The sequence below is a fragment of the Protomyctophum bolini genome (genome assembly GCF_963924005.1).
Source record: "Protomyctophum bolini genome assembly, chromosome: 23".
Taxonomy (NCBI): domain Eukaryota; kingdom Metazoa; phylum Chordata; class Actinopteri; order Myctophiformes; family Myctophidae; genus Protomyctophum; species Protomyctophum bolini.
Genome location: NC_137884.1, coordinates 11,175,424 through 11,188,027, shown reverse-complemented (window position 1 = coordinate 11,188,027; position 12,604 = coordinate 11,175,424). Strand labels below are relative to the sequence as shown.

General features: G+C 44.5%; 1 protein-coding gene across 3 annotated transcripts in view; it reads right to left on the bottom strand.

The window, feature by feature from the left end:
* The window catches only part of atp2b1a (ATPase plasma membrane Ca2+ transporting 1a), a 77,041-nt gene that overhangs the window by 50,026 nt on the left and 14,411 nt on the right, over positions 1 to 12,604 (bottom strand). For all 3 annotated transcript variants that reach the window (XM_080757459.1, XM_080757460.1, XM_080757461.1), the window contains exon 2: positions 11,711 to 12,392. In XM_080757459.1, the coding sequence (XP_080613585.1) occupies positions 11,711 to 11,906 (196 nt within the window). In that variant the 5' untranslated portion in view covers positions 11,907 to 12,392. The remainder of the gene's footprint in view (positions 1 to 11,710; positions 12,393 to 12,604) is intronic.

The window sequence follows — 12,604 nt, the reverse complement described above, 5'->3', positions numbered from 1 at the left end:
CACGCAACCAAGTGTAAAATCAATCATTACGACACCATCGAGGACTGCCAAAATACATTTTGGGGCGACAAAACCAACTGTAGATTTAACAGATCTACACACAGTTAGCTATAATCTTATGTTATTTAGGCAACTAAAACTAGACTAAAACTAAAAAAAACTAAACTAAAAAACGGACTAAAACTATATCAGCTGTCAAAGTCAACAATGTGTGGTGCATTTACCTCGGATGGAAGCAACAGGTCGTGATGTCTCCCCACTCTATTCCTTAGACCAGCAGGCTCTCTCAGCTGTGTACTACAGTACATTGCTTTGTTTTCCTGTCCTTGAAGATCAGTTTACCTGTCGTCACCCATTCCCTTTGTCCAACGGATACATTGCAGCTACAGTCACAAGTCACCGTGGGTACCTACTGTACCAATCAAGCACCACAAAAAAAAATATTGCACCTGTGCAAAGTGAATGGTGCAGAATGTGCGCGTGTGTGTGCGCGCGTGCGTGTCGTGTTGCAGTGGTCAATGGGTGAGTGCTTAGTGTGAATGGTCCGGCATCTACAGGGGTCAATAGGTCAAAAGAGCTAAACAGACAGACATAGTCAGACAGACGGAAACAGGGACACACAGTCCTTTAACTGATATACTGCCACCTGCTGGACGCAGAACCAACCGCAGACACGGACGGGTCCCTCTACTGTACTGTACTTTCACTGCACTGTCACACCGAAATCATCATATATACAGTTAATATATGTGTGTGTTAGGCTGCGCAACAGTGACAATTGGTGGTGAAAACCAACCAACCGCTATTTTCGGCCAGCCAAGGACACAGCCAGGGACACACACGGCTGTCTATATATGCACCACTCAAAAAGTGCCCCTTGGGGCACAGGTCTCTACCAGGATAGGATAATTTTTGGAAAAAGTGGCATTTCTTCCTCAGCCTATTGGGAATAATGCGTGCATTTTCACCACAATCGGACGTTGTGTTCATGTTCAAGCATTTTGTTCAAAACGGGCCACTCCTGAAAACTTTGGAAGCCAATCTTAGCCAATCAGGATGGGATATGAGAAATCAATCAGAACAGTCATGATCACATGACTATTAAGCCTCTCAGTCCCTGTCACTGGGTAAACAAAACACAGATAGCAGCACATGGCTAGCTTATTACCCGTGCCAGGGAGGAGGAGGAGGTGGCGGCGGCTGTTACTTTCTCCAGGCCAATAATGGATTTAATAATTCCAAGTAGGTCTCTCCATTCATTGCTACGGTCAACATGCTGTGATAATCTCGTCTCGCTGTCACTCGCTTTTAGTTTTGACTAAAGCAAACGCAAAGCAAAGCTACCGCTGCGCAGAAAAGCTGGTGAAATCACAGATTTGGGACATTGAGGGGGCAGAAAACTGAGCGCTCGAGCGCTGTTCATGCAGCCTGGAGTTCAATTGGAGTGGGACAAGCTGGAGTTTTAAATACATTGTTTTCAACGAGGGCGGCGCAAATATCAGCAATTTTAGGCATGTGTGCATTAAGGTTGGGCGATATGCCAATTTATAAAAGTAATGTGAGAACAGCTCACTGCGGGTCGCACAAAAGCCAGACTCACAAGCTCTCAAGGGGTCGCGTCATTCCTGTTTTGCAGACCCGTTCGCTACGCGTTGAGAGCTTGTAGATCAGTCTGTTTTTGCAGCACCGGTGTCAGGGTAACCTGGTGGCGCTATAAAGAGCAGATGTGGAAAAATGCAGGTCAAAGGTTTTTCCTTGGCCTCTAGTGTGCATACAAAGTTTTACACAGAACGATGCAGGTAAAAACATGAATGGGCCAGTTATAGCGCCACCATGAGGCTGATGAGGACATTTTTCAAGTGGCATTTCTTCCTCTGCCTAGTCCGAATTTGCATGCAAAATTTCCCTCAAATTGCACTCTGCGTTCATGTTTTGAGGCATTTTGTTCAATTGACCAATCCTTTGGAAGGCAATAATAGCCAATGGGGATTGAATATGGGGAAGCAGACCGGTCCGTTTCGATGACATGACTATGGAGATAGTGTACATCGATTTGCATGATGTATTGATAAAATGTGTACAGGTAATGTAAAGAAATGTGTTTAGCAAAAGTCGGCCTCATGGTGGCGCTATTAAAGGCTGCTGTTGAAAAATTGGGGCAGAGGTTCATCGTTGGCATCCAGGGAGTGTGTGTGCACGCTTTGGCATCGGCTGGGCCAGCGGTGTCAGAGATTAGCTGTACACGGACGGACGGACACAAAACAGAGTGCAAAACATACTCTCCCCATGCCTTCGGCCTGATGGAGACAATTAATGGAGCCATTATTGAAGATATCATATATTATCGTAAAGGTACAATTTTCAAAAATACACCATCTACAAGCTCATAGTTTGTGTCTATAGTACTTGGGTCTTACATGGTGCCCTCCTCTTTCCATCCACACACAAACCTAACCCAGAATAGCTTTTTGGTTAGAACAATGCTGGGGTAAATCACTAGCCAGTGGTTCTCAAACTTTTTCCATGTCAAGGACCCCAAAATTGATATTTATTTGCCTGCGGAACCCCAAAATGTTTTGTGCCAGGGACCCCCGAGAAGAGAAGATGTATTTCCAAGCATTTCCAATATATAACAAATAATTACTTTTTGAATAAAACATATCTGTCAAAAAAACGGTAATTGGTGGCCGACTCTCCGAAATTGGATTGGTATCAGACGCAGAAACCAAAAAATGGGGCATCGGTCAGGGCTCTAGCCCATCCTCTCGTTTGTCCTTCCAACAACGGCACAGTTGATCGTCTCTCTGTCACTTTGCTTCTATCGCACTAATCCAACGGGAGAATAAGGTGGAACATTTTTAAGGGGGGTATTAGCTGTCAGCGTCTTTTCATTAGAGGCATGGAGAGGATGAAAGCACATGGTGAGAGACAGCCGGGGGAGCGGAGAGAGAGAGAGAGAGAGAGAGAGAGAGAGAGAGAGAAAAGGCAGGAAAAAAGAAGCCTTGGTCTGGTTTGATGGCACTGTGTGCCGGCGATGAGTCACCATCGGCGGTACACGACGCACTGCCACCCCCGCAATAAAGAAAGTTTTTTTTTTTTTAATACTGGACTTTAATGCCACTTATGCATGGGCTTAGCGTTGGCGAGAGAGAGAGAGAGAGAGAGAGAGAGAGAGAGAGAGAGAGAGAGAGAGAGAGAGAGAGAGAGAGAGAGAGAAAAGCGTTCTGCTTTTTCGTGAGGAGGCATTTCCAATTTGCTACGTGTTATTTCACGGTGAAGAGTGACGGGGGACGGGGAACGACAGAGAAGAAAATGCGAGATGACAGGCCGGTCGGAGCGCGTGAGTCATAAATGGAGGGCAGTGACACAGCCAGGACGCTATAGCCCGTTAAGATCCGCTGAGGACCCCATTCTAGTACAAATGTCTTTTAAATCCTATCCTATAGAGAAAAATAACCTATGTTTCTATATCAGTGGTGCTCAAACCTTTTTGTGTCAAGAACCCCTAGAATTATAGGTTTACTAAAAAGCTGGAGAGACTTAGATCTGTTACTGTTAACACTCTATAGCGGTGGTTCTCAACCAGTGGTCCGGTACCGTGGTCCCCAGCTACATTATGGAGAGTTGGTAACCAAATGGACCCTTATCAGACGTCTAACTCTTGTGTAAAATGAAACCAAATGGACCCTTACATGTCCAATTCAAGGTTCTTCATTATTTGTCTTAGACAAAGGGCCCGCATGCAAGCGTAGGCCTTATGCCCATGTCGCCGCAGTGCAGTGCCAATTGGTTTAATTTTATGCTCTTAAGAGTTAAATTATTGTCTTAACATCTGCATTACTTAATTACAAGAAGTCTACAATTAGAGAATGTAGAGGAATTGTTATTTTGATCAACATTTGCCTGTTATCTCTGTATGCTAATGGTAACAACAGCAATACAGCATGGAATTGTGGACAAGATTTTATCCAACGATAAGAACATGCTTTAGTTTTGGGTCTACAAGGCAAAATCTCATCAAATGGTGGTCCGTGGGCGTCAAATGCTGAATACATAATGGGCCTTGATGTGAAAAAGGTTGAAAACCACTGCATTATGTGGAAATAAAGCAAATAAAATAGAGAGGTTATCAAGTATCATTAATGTTGTCATTTTATCAACTGGCCTCTGGGCCCTTGCCATTTTTATCCCTGGCCTAGTGCATCGATTCTCAAAGGGGGACCCCCCCCCCCCCCAGGGGTAAAAACACAAATCTTCTCTTCTGGGAGTCAAGTCAAATAATGGGCAATATCTCAGCAAAACCAATATATTGTTAGAAACCTTTTATCTCCATATGGATTCTCAAAGTGGGGGACCCCCCCCCAGGGGTAAAAACACAAATCTTCTCTTTTGGGGGTCCCTCCCTCCCTGGCACAAAACCATTTGATATGGGGTGGAAACTGGAAAACTTGTATCTCCATTTTTTAAATCAGTTGTTTTTGGTAAATGTAGGCCCTACTTCATCACACAAAGAGTGTTGCACAATTTACAATTTACAATTTAGGCATTTAGCAGACGCTCTTAATCCAGAGCGACTTACATTAAGCAAGAACAAAAGCATGGGAATACATCACATAAAGACATTTATCATGAAACATGCGTAGCTAAGAAAGTAACAGTGGAATATCTATAATGAAACTATACATATAAGCTATACATCTATACTACTATGCTACACATATGTACTATGACGTGCTATGACTACTAGAATTGCTATCTAAGGGGGTGGGGTAAGTGCTATGGGCCATGATGGAGTCTGAAAAGGTGGGTTTTCAGACTACGGCGGAAACTGGTGAAAATAGTCGATCTACAAGCTCACAATGTGGCGTGGCGCGAGCTTGTAGATCAGCTATTTTCACCATTTTAAAATGGTTTTAAAATAATAAAAAGGTAACCATTTGGACATCCAAGGTTTCTCACCCGACTGGAACGACATGCATCTGTCAGGTTCTAGAATTGTCTTAGTATTACTTTGCTTAGTATTTTTGCCTTTCAACTATAGTTCCCTTAATGAAGTTGTTTCTTTTATAGTCCGTTTTGTAAAGCGTCTTTGAGTCCCAAATGAATTGGATGTATTGTAGAATAAGCTATAGCCCTCACTGCTCTCTCTACACTCAAATCATTTCAGCACCATCGTCGAGTCCCTGTGGAGTCAAGCGGCTAATCATTAACCGTTTAAGTTGGACACTTGTCCCCGGCTGACCTGTCAGAGAGCAGGACTGTCACTTCAGCCACCAGAGCCGGGGGTCAAGGTAAGCCCTGTGTGTGTGTGTGTGTGTGTGTGTGTGTGTGTGTGTGTGTGTGTGTGTGTGTGTGTGTGTGTGTGTGTGTGTGTGTGTGTGTGTGTGTGTGTGTGTGTGTGTGTGTGTGTGTGTGTGTGTGTGTGTGTGTGTGTGTGGACTCGCACTACCAGACATTTGCATGGATTAAAGCAAAAACTAAAACTCTCACGACTGCAAAATGTTAGTCAGGCCCAGCAAGTCCTCAATCTGTGACTTGTTGAAACAGGATTATTACACTAGGTTTGACATTTCCAGCCACATGAGTTCCCAAACCTTTTCATGTCAAGGACCCCCAAATTGACACTAATTAGCCCACAGACCCCCATTAGAAGATTTTTTCGGCTCTAGCAGTGATTCTCAGCATGTTTAATTTCAAGGACCCCCAGTTTGACATGCATTAGTTTATCTCGGGGACCCCAATTTATATTGTAAAATCAATTAACTTAAAATCAAATCAAATTAATTTAACTCTGAGAGTGTACAAATAGAAGCAAATGAACCCGTTAGGGTTCGTTTCGTTACATTTGTTACAGGCCCATAAGGGTCCCTCCCTCAAGGACCCCTGGGGGTCCCCGGACCCCACTTTGGGAACTACTGGGTTATGATAAACAAGCATTAAACCTGATTTGTATTTCATCGTCATGTACTGCACTGAAAATAGCAGCTCTTGTATTTTGATCTGCCATTTTCAGATTAAATTTTCAGATGGGGGTCCGCGGCCAACTATGCATGGTAATGGAATCAAAATGAGTGAAATCGATCGTGGCGACTGAGAACTTTAATACCATGCATTTTGAACACTGACTGACTGTGCTATGAAATACTGTACAGCAGCCGTTCACCTTTCTCTTGCGTTCAAAGACACAGACAGCTCACAGACTCGACATCCTATAACTCCAGAAAATTAAAGAGAAATCCTTGACTTAAGATGACGAGCAATTTCAAAACAATCCCCGCTTCCTCACAATCGATCAACAGACGAGAGAGAGGCTGTTGATTTGAAATATATTTTTCCCTGTCAGGGTCGAAGGCAATTCTGTCTCTGTGTGAAACCAGCCATGTGACTGTGACTGTCTGAGGGCAAGAGAAATCCCCAGTGAACTGTTCTGAAAAGACAATCCGTTTTACAATGAGTTTACTTAACCCATTAAGATCTGTGGCCGATTCTAAAAATGTCTTTGAAATCCTATAGGTTTTCTGAAAAACCGGATAGCCGAAGTATAAAATATGGTTAAAAATTATTCTGATGCTATATTCATAATTTTGGACCCTTTTGGATGAGCCTAAAGGCCACTCCACACCAATTGACCAATAATTTGCAACGCAACTCCTCCAGCACCATGCAACCATTATGCCAAATGGCAGTTTTGCAAAAAACCCGTTTTGTTGCAAGGAGTTGCGACGAGTTGCATCGGTGCGGTCTGGCCTTTAGTGAGGAACAATTATATGATGAGAAGATTGGCTGAAGTCGTCCTTTAAGCCCTATTCAAAATGACGCAACTCGCAACTCATCACATCAGTTTTTTTTCCCTCTATAATTACATTAAAGTGAGTGGTTAGAAATCGGTGCACATGGGGCTGCATGTTATTTGCTGTACCGATGTTGTAAAAATTAAAGTCAAATAATGTCTCATATATCAGCTGGGCTGTTAGATCAGCGGTTCTCAACCAATGGTCTGGGGCCCACCAGAGGTCCACTCAAATGCAGAATAAACAATAGATCTTTATATGAAAAGGTTTGAAAACCACTGTGTTAGATGCCTGACTGCATAACAGGCAAAACTGCCGGAAGTGCCCCAGACAGCCCCACGATTGATTGGATGAATCAATATGCTGGAACCTAAATATTTGACTAAACTGAAATGGCAATCAAACCGGGAATATGTGCAAGTGGGGAATTATGGCGACACGGTCGATAATATTGATGAACACAACAGCAGCCTTGTCCCTATTTTTATGAGTTCCTCGTTATAAAGATGGGAGGAAGACCTAAAAAAAACAAGGGAAATTAAGTTGCAGCTTCATGCAGCTGATGGCTGCTCGGATGGTCATTTGGGCACATGGGGACATTGGGGAGGGGGGGTTCGAAAGGTTCTACATTTTTTTCGATTACATTCAGGCCTACATATTTACATTACAACCCCCTCAAGGAACCATGAGAGTCCCTGGACCCCACTTTGCGGACATAACTGAATTTTGTAAAGGTTTTCCATTTTTCTCTTGTTTATCAAAGATTATTTTCTCTTCTTTTTTTTGGCTTATTAAGTTCAATGTTCTTAAAGCAAATGTATGTTTTTATTACATTTAAATCATATTTTGTCAAAGTTTTCTCTTTGACTAAATATCAGAACATCAGTCAAATACAATGTAAAACCAGGATTGGGATCACCAAACATCGGATCCTCCATCGGTAGGGCTTCAGCCTGAGCAAACAACGGAGGTACAACTTGCACAGTTTCACCAGGAAAGTCAAGTCAAACTTCCAGGGGAGGGGGACGGGGTACAAATTTGGAAATGGTTGACGGATTAGCAGAGGATTGGATTAAGGGGTTAGAGCAATGGCCGGCCACCTAATTAGAAATCCCTTTTCGATTGTCGAGCTCCGCTAATCTTAAAAGACAGCTTAATTTCCCAGGCCAGTGGCGAATGAGCCGACCGAAAGCGGCAAGTGGCAAAAACCTGGGTGGCTGCGTACCCACTGAGAGGGGAAACAAGCCTAGCCTAGCTTATCTATGCTATGCACATGCTAACAACTGGGCTGGGCTGCAGGCAGTATGACTTTGTAACAAACAGCAAGTTGTAGGCAGCTGTAGGCAGCTGCCTAAAAGGGCTCAAACTTTCCTTTTTACAGGCATGTTAACAAAAGATAAGGTTTAGCCATTGGTTCTCAACCTTTTTATACCGAAGTTCCACCTCAGAAAATACTGTATGTGGCTCTCCAAGTACAGTACTACCATAATAACTGGTGTTACAATACAGGAGCGTATACCTGCCCCATCCTATTCAGCTATGCACAGTTAACACAAGGGGGACATTTTGATTTTTGTTCCATTCCAATGCCAATAATGCTGCTGCTCTGACAAAACTCAAGTCTAATCGCTACAAGATCATGCTATTTTTGAAAAATCGTTAAAATGTGCCTCAAATCTTTCAGAGAATTGTCATGATTTAGAAAACTTTTTTTTAGTTAACGGCTAGGTGTGCTGACTCCTCCGTGTACCACCAGAGGAGGGCTCACGTATGACCAGTAGTGAGGTACACGTACCACAGGTTGAGAATCACTGGCCTTTGAACTCTCTGCTTCTTCAATACACAACGCTGTAAACTCACTGGAACAATAAAATTAAAAATGTTCTCCCACAATCTGAGGCTGAGCTACTAAATGCAGTAGCAAAGTATGCAATAGGTTATTCATTGGAAAGTAGTTTAACCATCTTAAACGTGCTTCAAATATATGCATCCCTTAACCTTTCACTGAGTTACGATTACTGTAACAAAAGGCCAATACATGTATTCAATTAACCTTCCAGAGTAAAACTGCATGCCCATTCTGAAATGCTGACCAAAACATTTGCCAGATGTGCTACTGCTGGTAGGGCTGGCCTATATCGCCACACTTCAGGGAGAGGGGGAGAAAAAAGCGTGCAGGAGGACAAGTAGTGTACAGCCACAAATCTGAGACATCCGATCTCATTCATGCTCCAAATATGAGAAGACCGTGTTTGCCATTTCAACCACTCGACACCGACTCTAACGCGTGCATGTTGTTTAGACAACATGCTTTTCAACCGAGCTTGCAAATTCATATTCAGCAATTTGTCGACGTAGAGAGATTGAGATTGAAAATTATTTTCTTTTGAGGTCAAGGGGTCAACCAATTATGGTTGATTGTTTCATTGCATTTGATTGTTGCAAACATTTCACACGCTACTCGCAGGGACACATTGAACAGCTCCGATGCTGCTGCCACACTGTGTGTGTCTCTGTGTGTGTGTGCGTGTGCGTGCATGCATGCGTGTGCGGCACTGTGCGCGTGTGTGTGGAGCCGTTTTAATCTGGGATCAAATCCCCCAAAGGTTCAATTAAGGTCACATGAGGCAGAGAGATGGAAAGAGACAAACTCACAAAAAGAGAATGATACCATAAAACTGCATAACAATACTATCCGCTAATAACTGCCAACCCAAAGGAGAGATAGATAGAGGGAGAAGGGGGATTTGGAACGGCTCTGCTGTCTAGCTGAGGTGCTGACGGGCCGCTTTGCTTTTTCCAACCCACTTGGCCGAGTGCCATCTGTTCGCTGACAAGGAAAGGTGTCAACACATATAGAGCACGAGGTGTTAGGAGAAGGGCGCGGAGTCGGTCACAAAGCGTTGTCACAATACGTTTTTTTTTTGTGTTCAGTTGCCATGCATCATCTACGACAGTGGTCTTCAACAGGGGGTATGAGATCCCTGGGCGGGGGGGGGGGGCTCAGAGCTACTACAGGGGGACCACCGAATTGTTGTGTGAGATCGTCTTTTGAAAGTGTGCCCTATAGACTATATCAAGGGCCTGCTTGCACACGGACCACAGTCAAGTCAACCTTTATTGTTTCGTTTTTTAACATTAACCACTTGAACCCTTTAGCTGAAATTAGACATAGAGCACTGTCTACAAGCTTGTACATCTGCTATTGTCGAACCGTTTCAGAACAGTTTCAGATGAGGGCGGAAATAAATGTTAATTTGGGGCTCCTTGACAAGAGAATGTTTGTTTGAGAACCACCGATACCGTCACCGTAACGCAGAAGAACAGAAACAACTCACGGTTCATCTTCTACGATCGCAATCTCATCATACCTCCATTTGCACACAGCGAGCAGCAGCACCAACCAACCAACCCAACCCAACCCAACACACGCCGCTGCCAACATTAAGTGAACACACTGCGGCACGACTCTATTCCACAGACGAGCTCATCGCGCCGTCGTCTTCGACCCGGCCCTCTTGTTCGAGTCGTTATGCCAGCCAGCATTTACACCCTTCCTGATTTGTCCCCACATGTGGGAACGTTGACCTGCCTGCCTGCCTGGTTCTGTGCCCAGGCAGACAGCTGGTCTGTCTGCAGCGCGCACGCACGCGCGCGCACACACACACACGTATTACTATACTTGTGAGGACATCAACATTTAGATGGCGGTTGTCATGAATGTCATTTTGAAACATTTTGGGCTATTTTATTTTTGTTTTACCTCATGCCGAAAAATATCACATCGCAACAAGTGAGGTTGTAGATCGAGTATTTTCCAGTTTGTGTGACCAAGTATGAAGGGCAGACCACATCAATGCACATAGTTGCTCTATTTTTTTGCAACATGTAACCCTTTTGCAACTTGCAAGTAGGGTAGGGTGCATGTTGCAAAAGTCTACCATACTTTCCGTTTGGTCCTTACACGTATAGTAATTCATTTCAAACACACACACACACACACACACGTACATACACAGAGGTGAAAAGGGGGAGAGAGAGAGAGAGAGAGAGAGAGAGAGAGAGGAGGGAGGAGTGAACGCGAGGGACATATCCACAGGCCCCAGAAATAGAGCAGGACTGGGCCAGGGTCAGCGCCACCTGTCTGGCATATGAGCTTTCCAAGGCGGTGATGTCAAGGTAAGGTGGATGACAGGACTCTCAAACTATGTGTTTAGGCCCCCACGTCTGCATCCCCACACCAAACTATGTGTTTAGGCCCCCACGTCTGCATCCCCACACCAAAACTATGTGTTTAGGCCCCCACGTCTGTGTTTAGGCCCCACGTCTGCATCCCCACACCAACAATATGGATAGATAGATAGATCTCACGGCAGAAATGTTTTGTTGGGTCCCTCCAACTAATCCCCATCTGTGATTTGTGATAGGAATTTATGGAAATTGCTTCAAGTGTGACCAATTCAAAAGTATCTTTAGTCTCACAATAACTTTAATATTATATAATTACTGTACGTGGCCTGACTTTCCCAGCCCACATGGGTTTTGGGATATAAACACCATTCAATATTTGGGTTGTACACCCCCCAAAAAACAAAGCTCACAAAGTGCCACGATACTTGTGAGCTACTACATAAATCATCTTTTTAGGAAAAGCCAAGAGTTAGACATGGAATCCAAATGACTGAAATCAGTCTGACTGAGAAGTTTAATCCAGTGGTTTAATCAATTTGGAAATGTTGATAAGCACTGTGATTGAATCCATCCCAACAGCACCCAAAGCCACCAGTAAAAAACACCTGTGTGTGTGTGTGTGTGTGTGTGTGTGTGTGTGTGTGTGTGTGCGCGCTCCACTGAGTGTTTTAGAGTGTTCTAGAGTGTGAATGAAGCCTTGCAAAGAGAGAAGAGTGTGTGTACTCTACCATCTGTGGGGGACGTTTTCAAGCGGTTGCAGAGTCCCCGAACATCCCCGTAAGACTCCGCGATTTTGCCCAGGCCCTCGGGGCCCCGCAGCTCCATGAGCGAGCGCAGGTCTTTGAGGCTCACGCCAAAATCCGCCGCGTGGTTGTTGGAATCCATCGTGGAGTTCTTCACGCCGCTGTACGAGTTGTTCGCCATTTTGTTTCGCTCGCCGTCGTCCGCCTTGTCGCTGCTCTGCTGCCGCAGCGACTGACGCCGCCGCCGCTTCGGCAAAAGAAAAAGAAAAAAAAAAACACGGAAAACGGCGTCCTGGGAAGAAAAAATAAAAGTAAAAACTTAAATCCGAGAGAGAGCGGCCACCGCGATGGTTGTAGTTCCCATAAACGGCTTCCGATGGGCTGGGAGGCCTTCAGAGGCAGGCGGACACCAGGTAGCGCGGCTGGTACAGATCAAAGAAAGCCATTTCCTCCTCTCAGACAGACAGACCAATTCCTTATTCTTTCATGTTGACTTGAGGATCATCCACGGAGCCAGGGAATGAAACGAACGCCGCCGCCACCACCACCGCCGCCGCGCATGCACACACACACACACACACACGCACACACACACACGTGCGCGCATAAACACACACGCACGCACGCACACACACACACACACACTCGCACACACGCGGCCGAGGATCTGAAAGACAGAGGAAAACAGAAGACTAAATTAGTGTCTGAAACCACAGAAACAAGTTTTATTGCACGTATAAACACGTTAAGCACTTAAGGCAACGGATATGGGACAACTTCTGATAGTTACATACGACCCTATGTTGTAGACAAAATGTTGTGCCAAGGACCGCCAAATAAATACATATTTGGGCACGGATCCCCATCTGAAAAGGTGTC